Source organism: Dreissena polymorpha, chromosome 11 (assembly GCF_020536995.1).
Source record: "Dreissena polymorpha isolate Duluth1 chromosome 11, UMN_Dpol_1.0, whole genome shotgun sequence".
Taxonomy (NCBI): domain Eukaryota; kingdom Metazoa; phylum Mollusca; class Bivalvia; order Myida; family Dreissenidae; genus Dreissena; species Dreissena polymorpha.
In genome coordinates, this window is record NC_068365.1 from 68,352,077 (window position 1) to 68,372,665 (window position 20,589).

Genomic DNA, 20,589 nt, shown 5'->3' on the forward strand with positions numbered 1-20,589 from the left:
TTAAGATGAATGTAAATCCGATTAGTTAGTTTAAGGAGGTATTTTGATGGTAAACGGCCGGAACTGACACCAGCAGTAACTGGCGAAACATCTTAGCTCTTTTCCGAAAACCGTACCATTCTACGAACGTTGCTAATGTCCGCCAACTATAAATTATCTATTAGCAAAGTAAAGCACTAAAATATGCTTAAAACAATATGTCAACCGAATTATATATTAATGCGAGTGTTTTTTTTCGTATTGATTTCACTATGCTCACAATGTTGGTCACAATGTATGCTTGCATTATCTCTTTTATTGGCTGGAATATAAGAAATAAATGTTAAGATATTTCGCCTACTGAATGTAACTGACATTTTTGTACATTTTTACTTTTTTCCATTTTTGTGTTTATTAAGGTGACATACATCAACTGTTAAAATATTAACTCAACCTTTTTGGTAAAATAATGTTTTTATCAAATGTTTGAAATTGACATAACAAACACATGTCATTTTCTGAATGTAAAAAGTAGCGTAACTGACATTTTGTTAAATTTTCAGGAGAAGGAAAAAAATGTGTTCTTAAAATAATAAACATTTTTCCGTATTCAAATTTTCTGATTAGTATTATAATAACATTTGAAAAACGAAACAAAACTCAGAATTGATATTCTTTTTAAAAACAATAAAACATTTAGAAAGGAGCAGTAACCATAATTTCAGCACTGAAATATTTTGAGCGCAAAAAATAACGTAAGTGCTCTTACTGTATTTTGGAAAATGTCTGAAAATATTCTTTCCTGAACAATTCACAAAATGTCAGTTACCCTAGTTATTACATTCAGTAGACGATTTGTAAATTTGTTGCTTTTTATATATTATATCTCAGTAATTTGCTTAAAGTACAAAATATCATTGACTCTCCTGTGTTATTATTATGACTCGTACAAATTCGATTTTGACTCTTGAAAATTTGTTCCCAAGAGTCATTGACTCTTGAGATTTGAGGTCTAAGGAAAGCCCTGCCTACCATATATTCTTTAAAAAATGTTTTATTAAAGGGGCCTTTTCACAGATTTTGGCTGTTTTGAAGTTTGTTATTAAATGCTTTATATTGATAAATATAAACATTGGATCTAAAAAGCTCCAGTAAACAATCAAGAATAAAAGTTAATAAAAGGGAAAAAAAGTAGCCCGCATCAGGGCTCGAACCAGTGACCCCCGGAGTCCTGGAGTAAAAACCAATTAGACCGCTCGACCATCGTGCCAAGTATGTATAAGCGACCTATTTTAAACTTTATATTAGCAATCTTCGTAGTTTCACAAAATTAAACAACAAAAACAGAATTCTCCATATTATTCAAACGTTTCGCGTTGCAACGCTTTATAATTTTCAGGTTTTTAAATCGCCAAAAGATGCGTATTATGGCTATATTAGACCATGGTAAATGTTCAGTATTACTGTTTCCTCACAAAAATCACAACTAAAACGAAAATTTGCGAATCTGAAACACTTTTTTTCAATTTTGTCAATTTACGAAAACGTGAAAAGATCCCTTTAAGTATTATTCGTGTTTGCTGTCAAACACATTTTTATTAAATAATACATTTCATAACGTTGCGCAACAATAAATGATGCATACAACTGGTAGTTTTAACACACACATATAGGTTTCATTTAATTAAAGAGTACAGAAAGCTAAAAAGTGATGTGGTTTGTTGTACAACAACAATTGGTTATGTGTAACCTATTCAAAAAATAATTTCGTTCATGATAATTTAATGTAATTCTATAAACGACAACCACACTTCGTGTGTTGTGTATGTTTATTTTTAAAATGTACAAAAGTCTAAAAGCACAATTTTTACACATTTAAGAGGTAATCGCTCACATTTATTTCTAATTAATGATAATTTTATGCATTAGCAAAGATTTAACAAGAAAAACTGAAGTTTAAGTTGAAATCAATTTGCTATAGGAAAACGACGTTAGGCGTTTAGACGTAATCAGTAGATTACGTCTAATTATTTGGACTTGTGTAATACATGATAAATTCAGTTCCTTTTTTATTTACCAATGTTTTGTATCATTATACAGCCATCTACAACCCCATGCATACCTCGATATCCAGTCAAATCTAATTGGTCTCACCGTTGTGTAAGTTAAATGTAGTTATTGCAACATTGATGTGATATGTTGTTACTTGGTTGTAATTATTTGAATAACTCAACTAAATCCATCATTCCTTAAACGTTCAGTACTGCCTTTTATTGTTTTGAATTCTAAATGCTCATAGTGATGGACAGTAAAATCTTATGTACATCTTGTATAATGCTAAAGGCCTAAGATTACATTTTTAATAGTTGTGTAACGCTGTTATTTTACGCATTATTTTGTCATGCATTTTGTAAGTTTGTTGTATTGTGTAATTTCAGTTTTATGGGTTTGATCGGTTATCTTGCTGTCAAATTAAATCCGGCTGAATGATCCCTTGTATTCTGTTCAATTAAAATCCGGCCGAATAATTGGGGCAGTGAAGTAACCTTGGACGTTTGACCCACTTGTTTCTAATATTAGATCTAAAAATAAAGGCCTGGATACAACAATTATGCTGCAATAAAGCATATTTTATATCATATACAATGCAAAAGCTTCCATAATTATGACCATTCATGTGTGTGTCGGTAAGTCAGGAATGTTCTTTATTTAATCGCAAATTCAATGTACATGGTAGATATTGTAAACAATGAACTAACCACGACGGGTTCAGCAACAGTACTAACATAATATGATGGCTAAGATATTGATCACGAACGCCGCTTCCGCTTCAACAGTGTTGCCACTTATCTGAGATAGAATGTTGTTTAACGTTTGTTAAAATCTGCGCATATTTATCAGCTGACATTCAATAATGCAGTATCTTAAATATCTTTAAGCGAACGGAATAAAATACATTAAATATGTATTGTTTCCGAACAAATCAATGCATTAGTGTTAGTTAACAGGACTATGGCAGGGAAAACTGGGTTTCCAAATTATACATTTTTATATAAATTTACTTTAATAAAAAATAACTTAGTTAAGTTAAACAATGATCATTTGTCAGAAACAAGTTGGTAATCAATCAGACAATACAACAAGTTAGTATCACACACAAACATGCCTAAGCTGCAATTCAAAATATGACAGTTGACACCACTTTAACAAACTGCGCTAGCATGCTTGGTTATTGACCATGTCAAACTTATGGAGATATTGAATAAAAGCACGATGTAAACATGTTAACGCAAAAAGGGTCAAACAAACAAACCGCATATTATTATATGATTTCTACCTTAGAATGGAAAAAAACTGTGTGCTATATATAACGAGTTGTATCAGTTCATATACAATTGTACTTTCACCAAAAACAGTTTTTTTTTATGTCCCCCACTATAGTAGTGGGGGACATATTGTTTTTGCCCTGTCTGTTGGTCTGTTGGTTGGTTTATGCCAACTTTAACATTTGCAATAACTTTTGCAATATTGAAGATAGGAACTTGATATTTGGCATGCATACATGTATGTATCTCATGGAGCTGCACATTTTGAGTGGTGAAAGGTCAAGGTCATCCTTCAAGGTCAAAGGTCAAATATATGGGTCAAAATCGCTCATTTAATGTACACTTTTGCAGTATTTCAATATTCAAGATAGCAACTTCATATTTGGCATGCATGTGTATCTCATGGAGCTGCACAATTTGAGTGGTGAAAGGTCAAGGTCATCCTTCAAGGTCAAATGTCAAATATATGTGGCCAAAATCGCTCATTTTATGAGTACTTTTGCAATATTGAAGATAGCAACTTGATATTTGGCATGCATGTGTATCTCATGGAGCTGCACATTTTGAGTGGTAAAAGGTAAAGGTCAAGGTCATCCTTCAAGGTCAGAGGTCAAATATATGTGGCCCAAATCGCTTATTTTATGCATACTTTTGCAATATTGAAGATAGCAACTTGATATTTGGCACGCATGTGTATCTAATGGAGCTGCACATTTTTAGTGGTGAAAGGTCAAAGTCAAGGTCATCCTTCAAGGTCAAATATATGGGTCAAAATTGCTTATGTAATGTCACTTCTGCATAATTGAAGCTAGCAATTTTATATTTGAAATGCATGTGTATCTCATGGAGCTGCACAGTTTGAGTGGTAAAGGGTCAAGGTCAAGGTCATCTTAATAAACTTCAATAGTAACAAGCCAATAATGTTCAGAATCTATTTACTTCCTTGTTAATTTTAAGCAATTTAACATACAATCACATTTATATTTTGTTACAAATATTTGTATTAAATTTAAAATTAATTTAAAATCTCATTTTATAGCAGAGATTCCAAATCTGACCTTTAAATGTGCCCCATATATCTATTGCCGGTGCTAGGTAACATCTTCCCATTTGATCATTCCTTAGTTTAATAGTACTGTTTTCATGGGCCATTTAACATTGCTGAATCATAGTTATTGGTAGCCAGCAGAAGGCAATTAATCAAGGCATCATCTATTAACAATTTCAAGAAGTGTTATAGCTCCAGACTGTTCTTTTGAATGTTCAACTTTGCATGACCTGTAAATGGGGCAACTTATTGCTGAGAATTCTCCTGTGTCCAATTCTCCACATCAAATTGATTTTAATCAGTCAATGTCTGGCACAAAGTAAATCATTAAAAGGAGGAGAAATCACTTCGCCTTCATGATATTAATGTGCGAAGTGAAGATTAATTGGGCGAAGAAATCGCCCACTTCGCCCACTCGCGAGACCCCTGCGCAAGGTGCATGAAAACAATGCTTTTTACATAGGTAACTTACCAAGTACTAAACAGCTATGGAGAAAATTGGGGGTCAAAGGGTTAGATTTTTTTGTAATAGTTCAATGTCCATACGCCAAATTTTCAACAGAAATACTGCCCGGAGCCAGCATTACACCTGTTTTTTCGAATTGCATTAATTCTACTTCCTGTATGCAGCTTTAGTTGCAATACCAATGTTTTGGTAACTTACAAACATCCAAGAAAAATCACCACAACTCAAGCCTGACATTCATTATTATTAAGACACTCAAAAAGTGCTTACTTAAGCAATGTTCTCTTTATTTACAAATTTGACCGGGGCCAACTCGCATTGGTGGCTACAAAGTGTGATGTGCAGCCTTATGCACGCGCGAAATGAGATATGTTCCGTGATACGATTTATTGCGAGCTTTGAAGTTAAATAAATATATTACTCTGAGTTAAATTGTTTCTTATTTGATTGGGGTATGTACCTAAAATTTAAACATTTGAAGCATCCTAATAGTATCGCAGATCACATGTTAATAATGATTAATTCTTGATACGTTCAGGTTACACGAGTTTGAAGAAGTACAGGTTGCGTTTAGCAAGATGTGGAACCTTTCAGTGGATATGGAAGCCGCGCCAAAATAATCAAGGATGCAGAACAAGGTTTGTGCTTTCAAAGAATCCTATATGTTATGTTAGCATGATTTTGTAACACTATAACTTACACAATACTTATAGTAGCTTAAACGGTTGCGTTTTGTCATAGAAATTACTTCAAACGAGAAACATTACCATGGTCTAACATAGCCATTATATGCATCTTTTGACGATTTTAAAACCTTAAAATTATAAAGCATTGCAACGCGAAACGATTGAATAATTTGGAGAGTTCTGTTGTTGTTGTTAAATTTTGTGAAAATACGAAGATTGCGTATATAATGTTTACAATACACGACTATGTATGCTCAGATGAATAGCCGAGAGGGCTAAAGTGTTTTTACTTCAGGACCTCGGCAGAACTCCAGGGGTCACTGGTTCGAAACCTGCTCCAGGCAATGTTTTTTTTTCCTTTTTATAATTTATTCTTTAGTTTTTACTGGAGCTTTTACGATCCAATGTTTACATTTATCAATATAAAGTATTTAATGAATAACTTCAAAACATGCCAAAATCTGTGAAAAGGCCCCTTTAAACGATTGTAGCGAATGGTACCCACTGTCACCAAAAATAAGATTTATAAAATTGAATTACTTGTCGGAGCGATTACAAGAATTTTATCAAAGCTTCCAATTGTGAACGACCAAAGGCACAATCCGAAATACGTTTTTGTTTTCGTTGGATGCTCCAACATATATAAACCTTCCACGTCCGAAAAGCTAAAACTGTTTCGTCACAGAAATTACGTCACAGAAATACGTCATAAATTGCGTTATCAATTGAATGAAAATAAAAGTACAAAAAGCTGGTTCTGTTATACATTTTAGAGAAAAAACAAAACAAAGATAAACAAAACAAAGTTAGTTATATATTTTAGACGTTAATACGGGCCGTTATGCTCCCTGCTGTCCGATTTTCACTGTGCGCCTCGGCTCAGCCGTGTATTATCCTCTAAATATTTCCCTTTTACGAATACACAAGCGAAACACTTGCATACTAAATATATATGTATTTATTCTAAAACATAAGTAATTATTGCATTGTGATTTTCAACAATCTGATTTAAACATATGTTGGATATGATTATCCATAAAAGCCAATTACAGGCATGTCACTTTGATCAAGTAGACCATGTAATTAACTGGTGTGTACATTTATATAAATTGATATTAACTTGCAATTATATTATCATCAAAATTTCGAATCGTATAAACAGAATTTCTAGTATATAATTTTTGCTAATCATGGTTCATGTTTTTTTTATTAGGAAAGCGATATTGGTGTCAGAAGAACGTCGAACAAAAAGCGTCATCAAAACCTTCAATCAATCATGCAGGTATATCATTCGCATTTGTTTTTTAAACTAGTTGTTTATATTGATAGTTTATACTGAACATAAGGAATACAGAACACGTTGTCAGAGATACGGGCAAACTGACTGAGAGACACACAAATTGTTGACCACACAGAAATGTCAAAATAGACAGACAAGAAAGCCACATATATACATGAGGCGCGCTCTGTGAAAACGGGGCTTAAGGCATGTGCCTAAAATATCGTCCCACAATAGCCAGTCAGTACCGGCCTGTGTATTCCGCACAGACCTGTGAAGTCCGCACAGGGTAATCAGGGACGACACTTTCCGCGTTTTAGTGTTTTTCTTTTTAAAGAATACTCTTAAGAAAAAAATCCACTTTCGGCGAAGTGTCGTCCTTGATCAGCCTATGATGACTGCATAGGCTAATCTGAAGTTAAGAATACAGACAGGCATCGTTGAAGAATGAAGTCAGTCTTTCTTTGGACAGGCAGAGCGGAACAGACAGACAGACAAATATACAGATAGACAGCCTAGACACAAGGAGTGACTGATATACTTTCTGACTGGCTAACTGAAACAACGACTGGCAGGCGTGCGAACCGACGGGTCGGTCTCCAACTCAATATCAGGCAGCATGGGCATCCACATTTACATAATGACACAATATCGGTTAAAAAACATTCAAAACACATACATCCTTCATTTGGAAATATATTCTTTCATCAAACGGAGCAAATCACAATTTTAAATAAGACTGCAACCTATTGATTTTGAATCATATCTGATATATATATCTATCAGCGCGCGTATGGATTTATTAGTTCTCGTATACATGTTTGTCGATTTAATATACTTACATACTTAAAACTATTTTATATTAAGTACTATCAATACATTTGGTTTTGATGAATTTCATCTCCTGCATATTTGATACAAACGATAAAATAAGATGTACTAGTAAAGAGTTATCAACAGAAACATGTAAGTAATTTATATAAAATTAAACAAATAATATACGCAATGTGTATCGAAAATATTGCAAAACTATGCTCAATATATACGTACAAATGATCAAAACTAATTGAAAGTAATATCATATATGCATATTTAGATTCCAGAGCATTTCACAGAATTGTCTATTCGGATGTTTGACGCACTTGACGACAGTGGAGCTGGGAAGGAAACTGTATTGGAGCGGAGGAGAACTTTCTTGCGGAGGGAGCACATTGAGAAAATAGCATATCAACTACAAGGACACGACATTGAGTGTTTTCATTTCGGGAGCCAGTCGGAAGGGACCACAACTCCCGGTCTCCAGTCTGATATTGATTTCCTAACAAGTGATCACAAATTCAATATCATGACTTTCTGGGAAGACTGGAAGACTGGGATGAATAACCTTCTGATGCTCCACGACGACACCACTCCACCTCAACAGTACTTGCTACAAGTCATCAAACCCTACACACCGGAACCAGTGACCAGTCTAACCGATGACAGGTTGGTAAGGAAAGATTCTGGGCAAATACTGTTAAGCGCTGAAAGATGGAAACAGCACGTCGAGTATGAGAATAGGGCTGAAGGACTTGGGGAGGCAACTAAAAATGGGCCTTCTGTGAGTTTTACGCCTAACTGGGATATTGTAAATGCATGTCATATACGCAAACCTCTTCCTGAAATACAGCACTGGATAGACAGATGTAGAGGTAAACACTGGCCACCTGTTCAGCTTCTCGAGGCTGCACGGATAGCTCCGTGTTTCCTGGTACCAGCAGGACATCCAGACAGTGATTACAAGCGAGAAGAATGGCGACTGTCTCCAAACCTGATAGAACGAATGTTGATGTTTAGCTTCAATATGACTCAAATAAAATGTTACATTGTTTTAAAACTTATCAAAAAATCATTATTTGCTAACATTGTGGGGGATGCTATTACAAGCTTTCATTGTAAAACTATAATGTTTTTCACCATAGAAAGAACACATCCTTGTCTGTGGTGCGAACATAACCTTATGTTTGTACTTTTGCTCTGTTTACACGTATTAAGGCGATGGCTGAGATTGGGAAGGCTTCCGCATTATATCATAGAAGGTGTGAACTTGTTCGATGGGAAACTCTCAAAGTTGCTGCAGAAACGCCTTTTAGTGTATATAGACTCGTTGATGAGGAATAACTTACAAGATGTTTTTTGTATTGGTATAGATAATATAAGTTGTCGATTACAAGCGTGTAGTATGCGGCATACTGTACAGGCTGGAGAACTCAGAGGTGTATTTTTACATAACAGCATCAGATTACTGCTGAAGTTTGAGTACTTGGAAAAATTGAACCTTCCGTTAACATTTATCAAGCATAAACAGATCAGTTCTCAAACAACCTTCGACCATAATTTAAAATGTGTAATACGCAATTGTTTTGAATGTTTTGAAAACTCAACAAATACCCCGTCAAAAACTGCTGCTCTTGAATTGATTAAACACTTTCATGCGTTACAAATTTCAATTCAATCATCTTACTATTTGCGACTACAAAACGTTCTTGACTGCGTAAATATAAGGCGTGTCCAATATTCTTTAAATTCTGATGTAGCTTCTAGTCGCTTAAAGTTTGCTTCAATGTTATACTGTAGTGGTCATCATCAAGCGGCAGTTCGAGTGTTGGAGGATGTGGAGAGGAGGTATCACAGCAAGGTCAAGGCTCTGTGTGCATTTAGAAGACTAAAGGGAGACATTGATCTGAAGGTGTTTGCTGATATGCTATTAGGCAACACTGACAACAGTGAACCTCCATTCGCATTCTGTGTACATTTTTTAAGACAGGAATCGCACTGTGCCCCTTTAATTTTATTGTTTGAAATGAATCGCAATATCACTGAAGAGGAAGTGGCACAGAGAGATTACATTGAAAAACATTGGATGGGCAGTGCTGAGGTGGATGCTCTTCCGTTCCTATACTATATGCAGTATCTCACGTATGATGGACTCGGTGAACGTGACAAACAGCTTCATGCTATGGAAGTCTTCGAGGCTTATATAAATATAAGAAATCAATTCAACCTGCATCACCCAGAGACTTCACTCAACTTGCTGGGGCATTGTTACGAAATGGAAGGAGACTATGCAGGAGCGTTACATTACTACGAGTGGTCGTTGCGTTGTCGTCGTACAAACAACGCCGCTAACTGGCACGTCCTGCGTATTATGCGTCTCATAAGTGGTTAAAAGAACAATATAACAATGTAACGACATTAAACAAATAACTATAAACCTATGTTAAATATAAGATATTTGTGACCAGTTAGTTAGTCTCGATTATGTAATTTAATAATATGTACATGTATTATAAACTGTAAGAAGAGGCAATGTATTTGTATGTTTCAAAATATTAACATGGCTACATTGTACACTCTGAATTGGTGTGTTGAAAACTCTCTTATTTCTGTCAAATACGCATGATGATGTGTAAATTGTTATATGCACGTGCTCTTATATTTTTTGTTATGAATCTTTTGGACGCACTTTAGAATCAGAAGTTATAATCAACCACTACGTCTATACATATAATTCATATATTTACCTCCACGTGGAATATATACGTGTGTCCAGAAATGTTGTTGTGTGTCGTTTGTTGTTGTTGTCTTTTTGTATTTCTAACATACACATACGCCAGAACGATAAATGAGTTGCGCCTTAGCGGCAAAAATGGCAAAAAGAACGATGTATTTCGGTGTGATGGGTAAAAACATTTCAATGTCGCGCATTAAGTGTTTGGGTTAGAACAGCGATAACACGACTACATTCAAAGTCAACACATACCTTTGGATATATGTGTCGTTATTGGCGTGCCGTTGTACTGGTGCCATTCAAACAAACCAACATGCCAGAACAATACGGCAGAAATCACACACCACACCATTACCACTAAGGTACGCAAAATTTCCTCCAAACACTCGAAAAGTTCGCTCACCTTATGTAACCACCCTGGTCGGATGTGAATCCCCGCATATCACCGTGTAAAAATCAAGATTAGCACGCACTTCGTTAAAATGCGTCTTTCATAGATAATGCTCCGATAAGCCAAGTTGAAATGCTCATAAAAAGTAACATATAAGAAACGTGTTTCATGGGTTGGATTACTCGGATGAGGGTTGTGTTTCAAATATCACATGCTCGTCTCATTAAAAATCGTGCGATAAATTTCAGCCTCGTTATGGGAAAACTGGGCCTAACACATGTGCGTAAAGTGTGGTCATATTATTAAAACGCTCTCAAGTCTGTTTCTGGGTAGAACCACTACTTGTTGTCTTTTGAAAGATCTCAAGAACGCTCCAACGGAGGGGTTTCAACCCGTTACCTCCTGGTCGCTAGGCGGACACCATATCCATATCGTCACGGAGGGGATCGAACCAGTCACCTTCTGGTCGCAGGGCGGACACCATATCCATATCGTCACGGAGGAGATCGAACCCGTTACCTCCTAGTCGCTAGGCGGACACCATATTCATATCGTCACGGAGGAGATCGAACCAGTTACCTTCTGGTCTCAGGGCGGACACCATATCCATAGCGTTACGGAGGGGATCGATCCCGTTACCTCCTGGTCGCTAGGCGAACACCATATCCATAGCGTCACGGATACATTTTGAAACTTGTTTATAAAATTCCTTCCATATAGTAGACAATTTGTTGCTGTGTTAGATAGTCGATTTATGTTCACGAATGATCAGAGAAATTAATATACAAGTTTCGCTGTCTTGAGTGAAAACATGATTGAGTGAATAAATTAAGTTATGGTTTTGGGGGATCATATGCGCGTAAATGTTTACATTATGTGTTAATTAAGTTACAGGTTTTGTATGAATTCACATAATCTTGGAATTAATATTTTGTGACTGATGATCATTTGCTAAAGAAATAGATTATCAAATGACAACAACAAAGTTAGTTTTAGCTTATGTTTTTTCATCGTTTGTTAAGCTTTCAACAGGGTTTAACGGGAGAAATGTACGCGAAAAATAACGTCATGACGTAGGTACCGGTTAAAAATTATTGAAATTGTTCATAATGATATTTTCTCTGTTTGAAACATTGAATTAGCAGTTGTTTATCACGGACGTGTTCTCATAAACCGTACAAAAGCATATAATACATCCAAGTTATATTTCACTGGCATTAGTTTTTATAGACGTCACTGACATTTCTTCGATTAAAAACTATTCATTTTGAACAAAGCACAGTTGTTAAGGTCAACATGGAGCAAGCTAACACTACACTTGCGCGAGTTTCGAGCGAATTTTTAAATGCTATATAAGAACTCTATATGATGTACTTAACATGATTTAATTATATTTAAGAATTGGGATGCATTTTGCTAGATTTCCATATGTGCCGACCGTCGTGTATTTGTTGGCGTAAGATGCTCGTTTCATATTCGGTTTCATATTCGTCAAATGGCACAAACATTAACTTTCACGCCTTACACACTCTTCATTTAACGAGTGAAAACAAACAGAGAGTTAAAGATACGCACAATTCAATTTAACGTTCAATAGTCATAAATATGAATATGTGTTAAAATGTTGTTTGTTTTCAGATATGGTTTTAGCGTGTCAACTAATACAACATGTGCAAAGAAACATTACTTTCCCACTGACGGAATTCGGGACCCACTGTCTATTAATGAGCATTAAGTCGCGCTCTGAGAAAACGGAGCTTAATGCATGTGCGTGAATTGTTTCCCATATAAGCCTGTGAAGTCCGCACATTTTAATCAGTGAAGACACCGCCTATGCATTAAACACTGGACTATACAGCCTAATATGGTTCGATACTTTATGCACATGCATTAAACCCCGTTTTCCCAAAGCGTTGCTTAATTGTATTAAATTAGTCTATATAAATCGTCAGATTCATATTGGCAAACAGGTATGGAAGCTTTCTTGTGTTGACTATTCTTTGAAAAAAAGATTCATTAAATCATGAGCCTCGTTCTGTGAAAATATAGTTAAACATATGTGCGTTTTGTGTCGTGCCTGATTATCATGTGCAGTCGAGAAAGGCTAATCAGGGATGACACTTTCCGCCTAAACTAGATTTTTGTGTAAAAGAGGCGTTCTTTTAATAAAAAAAATTCCATAAGGGCCGACAGTGTCGTCCCTGATTAGCATATGCCGACTGCACAGGATAATCTGGTACGACATTTAAACCATAAGAGCTGACAGTGTCGTCCCTGATTAGCATATACCGACTACACAGGATGATATGGTACGACATTTAACGCACAGACATTAAGCTCTTTTTTCAGAGCGAGGCTCAATTAATTAACATAACCAACATTTTGTATAATAATCGTAAAGACATGTTTTCGTACTAGTATTTTATTAACTAGATGCACACTAAAAGTACATGACTTAAAAGTGAAACAAATGGTACGAAATATGAAATATTTACAAGGGATGACATACATTGGAATAATACAATATTAATGTGCATAAGATGTACATTTAAAATGACCCAAAACGACATGAAATACGACTCTGTAATTTGTGTATGGTATGTGTATTTAAAACATAGAAATTTAAGTGTAAGAATGTTTTGTCGGCATTTTCTACACGTTTGTAGAATAACAAAATCTTTACGGAAATATTAACATTTAACGAACTAAATCTGATCAGATGAGCTTCTTTTGGGAGGAAAACTGGGCTTTCTGCAAGTGCGTTAAGTGTCTTCCCAGATTTTGCGGACTGCACAGGCTTATGAGCGACGACACTTGGTTTTCTCTTTGAACGGAAAATACTATACAAGCGGAAATACACCCTCCATGTTTAGCCTGTGCGAACTTCACAGGCTTATCTGGGATGATACTTTACGCACTTTCATTAAGCCCATTTTTCCCAGAACGAGGCTTAAATCTGCCAGCGGACCTTGCCAACCAAGAAAGAAATCATTCGCAAACTAAATTCCAATGTAGAATGTATTTTAGAACATCTACAGAATACTCGTAATTTAAGGCCAGCATGTAAACATGTATTGATGGGAAAGTAAAACAATGTATTCAACTTATATCTAATCAAATACATATTAACGGGAATTACTTAAAACTAATTAAAACAAAAACATAATAACTGCTAGCATTATGCACAAGTGTAAAAACGTGAATAGGGAAAAATGATGCTTTTTTGCCTAAATAGAGCTACGAAACAATGCATATATGAAACAAGTATCGTTTCTTAATGGAATGCACATAAAGCGATTAACTAAGGTAAATGTAATCTTATAAAAATCAGATACACTATTAGTCGTGGAATCCTCGCAAGCTCAGGCACGTGAAGAACAACGTTTAAAGTCTTGGCAAACGACTTTGCGGGGAAAACAACAAGCCTCTCCACGTACGGATTGTGTAATTTCCGGTGCGGTGGCTTCTTAACGCTGCCAGAGGGTGTACATCTTCTGCATATCATCGCACGTGTAGGAGGCGTAGCTCGGCACGCAGTACCCGTAACGGTCGCTCAGTAGGACATTTTCTGTACCGGAAAGCCTGATGCAGCAAAGCGACTTGTTCGATCCGTACTCCGTTCTTGTTATGAGAGTCACGGTCAGCAAGACTCGCTTCTGATTCTTTGCCTTTTGCTAGCAACCGCTCACTTTCCACGCCGCCACGTTCGGGATTTACTTCCGCGTTCCGGTTCGCCGGACTTCCGTTGCGCTGCTGACTCATCTTCACGACGTCTCAGATGTTGATCAACTTCTCGAGAGTTTCCACGAGATTTGTATTGGTGTCGCCACTAGCCAGGATGTTCTCGACTATGCGTATCGCTTCGTCGAGAGCAGCTGTATCCGGCCCACTGCCACCGCCGGAAATGGAACCAGAGAAAGCTCTGGCCATGCCGTCGGCATGATGGGAACTGCCGTCTCGCAGCGAACTGCAAAACATAAACGTTTTTAAATGAGTATGTTCTTTATTCTTGGAGTGTGTGTTTAAAAGAAATGGATACTACATTTTTTAATTGTGCATATATTTTTTGGCCTGGGGCGTAGCCCTACGGCCATAGCAATGATACGAATTTCTGAGCCTATCCGAATTGACTGACTGCCAAAAACTAAATTCCCAAAAGTTCGATTAACCACTTAATTAAAACGCAATAAAAGTAGCTCTTCGCAGATCTTAATAACCCGTCTTGTAAATACATAGAATCACTATATAACATGACAGTGTCATAAAAAGTGTAAACAAATATTATTCAAGCAAAATTGCTAAGCATTGACCAAGACGTAGCTTTTAATGTTTACATATTCATGCGAGAATAGGTTCCTCACTTTACGGTCTAGGCCAAAAAGATACGAGTGTTTACGGAGACAGTAAGAATAATTTTTGTCTGAGACATTTTTTGAAGACATTATATTTGGTATTTATAAACATATTTTAAAATATTGTTATTTTATTTTGCGTTAACAAAACATTCCAGAAAAAAAGGAAATGAGAAAACATCAACAAATATTCATTATCATTCTCGTATATAGACGAAGTACCCGGATATGGTATTTCACTGCGCAGATCGACCACGCAATCGAGCGCGAAAGGTTCTACGTGAGACAAAGTACACACTCTGTACACCGTTCTTTTTTCAGAGTAAGTGGATGTAAAGATCAAAGTAAATGTTAGATTAGTCCGACTGGTTTGTTATAATCGTTAAGAAGACATTAAAAATTTTGTGAAGGGCATATGTGTTGTCATTGAAATGCACTTAAATAATTCGAATTATTTCCAATCTGTATAGATAGATCAGAATAAGTCTTTGTTTTCATAGATGTTTCTTTCGTACAAATCTATCTTATTTCGTTCTGGACACCTCAATTTTCTAAAAATCAATTCTGCCAACATTTTGTCACAGAAGTATTTCAAGTATACAGCAGGAGCGTTCAAGGTACATAAACACTTACATGTACACCATAGTCTTTTGAAAGTGTTGAATAAATAACCTTTACTTCATTGATGTTGCCATAAAATAAAGCTGTTGTCAAGATAGTACATATGGTATTTTTATTATATGAAAATACGAGGATTGTTTATATATAAAATAACTCATGCATTGTATGAGAACGGATGACCGAGTGGTCTAAGTGGTAGACTTTTGCTCCAGAACTCCAGGGGTCAGTGGTTGGAGTCCTGTTGATGGTTACTTTTATTTCTTTTTTTTAAATTTTATTCTTGATTTGTTTTATTGGATCGTTTTAGATCCAATGTTTAAATTTATCAATATAAAGCATTTAATGACAAACTTACATGCCAACATCTTTGAAAAGTTCCATTTAAATAAACCTACCAGTGCCTAGGCTGGGAAGACATCAATTATGGTAATAAAGATAGATCTAAAATAAAGTTGTGTAGAGGATACTGCAGTATTTGTTTGGTTTGATGATTTGATGAAATATTGAGTATAATTGACGAGTGATCATAGACAATATAGTTTTTGTATATGACCACGAGTAAAATATAATCGAATTTTGACCAAATCCAAAACATTAATTTTTATGTTTTGCCAAAAATAACTTTTGTGTTTTTTTACTAAAATAATGACGTCTTAACATCATGAGGACCTATAAACGATAACTTTCAATGTTAATTTGGATTGAAATGTCAGATTTAATTCACAGATATATCTCCATAAACAACCGGACCGCATAACACAAAATACAGAAATACATATACATCATGATATAATTATAAGATTAAGAATTTACAAACACAATTATTGCAATTATTTATAATTCTTGTTTTCACGTTTTTGGGGGCCTCTATGGGTCGCGGGGCCAACTGACAGTTGCCTATTGTGCCCAATGTGTAATACGGGACTGGTTGCAGATGGGGCAAGGTTTGTTGTCTGAGCTTTGTGAGGGTAAAGGGAGTTTCAGTGTCTCGCTCTGGAAAAATTGGGCTTAATGCATGTGTAAAGAGGATCGTCCCAGTCAGAGCTAGAATGTTAGTTTCCATAGAAACGATTATGTGACCAATACCAACACAATTTATTCTGCAGGTCCGGCAGTCGAACTTGCAATCCTCGTAATTTTAATCAAGTGCTCTACAAACTGAGCTTCCAAAGTACACGAAAAGTAGTATCATTTTGTTTAATATTTTGAAAGGGTGTATACTTTTAGGTTCGTGATATAAAAATGAAATAGAAAGGACGACGAATAAATTATCTTACCACTCGGCTCATCACGTGGTTGGATATGAAGGCAGAGATTTGATCCAGCTAAGTTGGTTCCAGTCAAATCTCTGCACGGAGGTTGTTACTTACGTCGTAAAGCCGGATGTCTAGATAAACACTGTACACTAAATCGTTTCAGATTGAACTGCATCCACATGTTTCTATCCATGCAGCCGCTTACATTTCATCAGGTACGACATGAACCAAACGTTTACATCAAAATAGAACACCTCGGGCTAAGCAATATGATTAACATTAATAAGGAATTGAGAATAAGAAGTCATACATAAGAATGTTGCGCGTTGTCGAACGTCTTCAACAACACGATCGCTTACGGACGTAAATACTTCAGCGACCAGCTAGTAGCTAGCAGGGGTAGACACCTCGACACGGTACCCGCTGTTCCCGCCTTCAAAGTCGCATGCCGTCCGATCAGACAAACAAGTGGTACGCAAGTTTCAGTTGTGTTCCTCTTGCTCAGCTATACAGAACACATAGATGGCAATAATAAAGCGGAGCCTCGTTCTGGGGAAAACTGAGATCAGTGCATCTGCGTAAGTTGTCGTCCCAGATAAGCATGTTCAGTCCACATATGCTAATAAGGGACGACAGTTTCTACTTTTATGGAAGTTTTGTTAAAAAAGGTCTCTCCTATGCAAACATCCAGTTTAGGCGGAAAGCGTCGTCCCTGATAAGCATGTACAAACTGCACAGGCTAATACGGGATGACGTTTTACGCACTTGCACTAAACCCAGCTTTATCAGAACGAGGCTCATATGCACTATTATGGTATGGTGCATAATTGTATTAGCCAAAATGTTTGTATTTATATATGATCGTAAAGTTTGTCGTTCCAGACTAGCCTCGTAGTCTGCACAAGGGACGACACTTTCCGCTTTAATGGAATTTATCGTTTAAATTTTGTCTCTTCTCGACTGAAATCCAGCTTAGGCTGAAAGTGTCGTCCCTGAACAATCTGTTCGGTCTTCACAGGCTAATCTGGGACGACACTTTACGCACTTTAATTAAGCCCGGTTTTCACATTACTATAGCTCATATAGCTCGCAAACACAAACTCGACACCTGTAAACTTTATAAGCAGGAATTTCACACTTGAACCCTTGAATGAATAAGCAAGCTTAAATTCCACTAATCTGTTGGTACAAAACAACGCTGACTTCTTGAAGATCCTCTCGACATCACAAACCTATCAGCCATTATTACTTAAGTGAAATTACCATAGTTGGATTTTTTATGCAAACGTTGTTTATTCCGTGATTTTGGCAATCTTTGTATATCGTCTTTCTCCGGATTTCTCCGTAAGATTGCGTTCTGCCATATATTGAGCGAGAAATACGCCGATATTAAAGAACTCAATCTCCGTAATACGGAGTCCCCACCCACCAACGAAGCGATTCAAGCAACATGATAGTGGATTCGACTTTAGTTGGAAGTAAGATTGTTCCACTGGGGGCTGACGGGGTCAAAGCGTAGTCCGTTTCGCTACGACGTCGGGTATATGTTTTACTACGAAAACATTGTGTAAATACACTACTTAATCAGGCGAGTTTCATCTTTTCGGGTGTTTATGGATTAGGGAACGGAACATCCAGTAATGGTAGGTACTTATTTTCAATAACAAACTAATAACAAATGCGCGTAGTTGCAATTTTTAAGTTTATTTTGAGCTAAAATCGAAATATTTTGATTTGAAGCAATGAATAAGGTGGTTATTCTATTAAAGTAGCCAATTACGGTAACTTAAAATAAAACTACATGCTACTTTGATTCAGAGTATATTAAACATTTTTAAGTACAAAACAGATGACGAACATGTATTTTTATTAGTCAATGCTTTGTTTCGAAGGAAATTACAAGTCGCTTTATGTATAGGTTTCGCACAGAGTATGTATTGGTTGCGCAACGAAGTACAAATACTATGTATAGGTTGCTCAACGAAGTTTCTGTATCCATTTCAGGACATATCACATGCAGTTTGCAGTTACTGCAGGCTGCCATTGCCCAATGCAAAAGATGCCGTGCTTAACTGTGCGCATGAACATCCAAATGAAAAGGTTAAACGCGGTGAAAGCCGGCAGAGTCCCGACAGAGCCCCGGTGTACCGTCACTACGCCGGCACTCACCGGGGCTATACCGGCATCAGACCCCGGCAGAGCTGCGGCAAGGCTCCAGTTTAACCGGGGAAACCGGGGCTCCACCGGGAAAGTATTCAAATGTTTAATACCTCCGGGATGAACCAGGAGTTACCGGAAAGGACCGGCAATGACCGGCTTGGCACTGGAAACAACCGGGTTTGCACAAGGAACAACCGGGACGGCACCGTCAGAGCACCGGTTTACTTATTTAACGTAGCTATAAAGGGACTCTGCCCGCATTCGACGGGGCGTTGCCGTAGCTCTGTCGGGGTGTGTTTGGGCCCCGGTGGAGCCAAGGTGCCGTCCCGGTTGTTCCCGGTGCAGTCCCGGTTGTTCCCGGTGCCACGCCGGTCGTTGCCGGTCCTACCCGGTGACTCCCAGTTCATCCCGGAGGTATTAAACATGTTAATACACGCCCGGTGGAGCCCCGGTTGTCCCCGGTCGTCCACGGTTCATCCCGGTGGAGCACCGGTTCATCCCGGTTGGGCCCCGGTTCATCCCGGTAGATGCCTGATCACGCTCTGGGGCTCTGCCGGCATCATAATAAGACTGGGCCTCAACCGCATTGTAACACGAGGTAAATTTACCGGCCGTCATGAACGCAGTAAACAATAACCTGTGACAGAAACCTACTCCCACACCTTTACAACAATATATTGGTTAGGCGATTGCGGATTTGTGCCATTGGGGTCCTACTTTCCACACCTTACGGCTGTTACAGGTGTGGATTTTACAGGTAAAATCCTGTACACGAACATGAAATTCATCTCAAAATTAGTTGACGTTAACCGATTTTCAAGAAAATCGCTTTGATATATACAATGTAAAAATCAAAATCCGTATGAGATAAATGATGATCGAAGTTGGGACATGGGATTTACTTTGACATAAGCAGAGTTTCGAGATAAGCGAGTTGGGGATACCGAGTTCGAATGTTATTTGGTAAGGAGTACCGTATGTTGAGAACCTATCGTCGGTCTCTATCAAAATGAAAGTATAAGGGATTGTTACAAGGTGAAGATGCGTCATTTTTACTGAGACCGACGACATTAGGTTCTCGACTCTCAACTGTCATCTTATATATTGATTTTTGATTTTAATCGCTCCCTTTGGCCAAGTCGTGAATTTAATTGTATCATAATAATGTGCATTACCATGTCGACTGTGCGCTTCGGTTCATGTTGTGCCGTTGTTACTAACTCTTCCTCTAAGGAAACATCCAGCCACTCCATTACTCTGTATTAAAAAAAAAACGTTTCTTTATTTTGCCTTTGAGAGATAACCTATACGTCGTCTGTGAGAAACGCATACACGCTAAAGCGTTGTCGTAGTGAGGCATATACGTATACTGTCAGAGACATGATTATGCCCAATAATAATATTTAGCCTTTATTTCTGATAACTGGGTCACCCAACACATTTCTAAACACATCAGTGACTTACCGATACATAAA

General features: G+C 37.1%; 1 protein-coding gene and 1 long non-coding RNA gene across 2 annotated transcripts in view; both read left to right on the forward strand.

The window, feature by feature from the left end:
- Positions 1-20,589, forward strand: part of LOC127849915 (uncharacterized) — a 756,865-nt gene that overhangs the window by 344,567 nt on the left and 391,709 nt on the right. The window contains exons 5-7 of the mRNA XM_052382664.1: positions 5,358-5,457; positions 6,719-6,787; positions 7,881-8,594. Of these exons, the coding sequence (XP_052238624.1) occupies positions 5,446-5,457; positions 6,719-6,787; positions 7,881-8,594 (795 nt within the window). The 5' untranslated portion in view covers positions 5,358-5,445. The remainder of the gene's footprint in view (positions 1-5,357; positions 5,458-6,718; positions 6,788-7,880; positions 8,595-20,589) is intronic.
- LOC127850633 (uncharacterized) overlaps positions 9,401-20,589 on the forward strand; it is a 178,696-nt gene continuing 167,507 nt past the window's right edge. The window contains exon 1 of the long non-coding RNA XR_008035382.1: positions 9,401-10,380. This is a non-coding gene — a long non-coding RNA (uncharacterized LOC127850633). The remainder of the gene's footprint in view (positions 10,381-20,589) is intronic.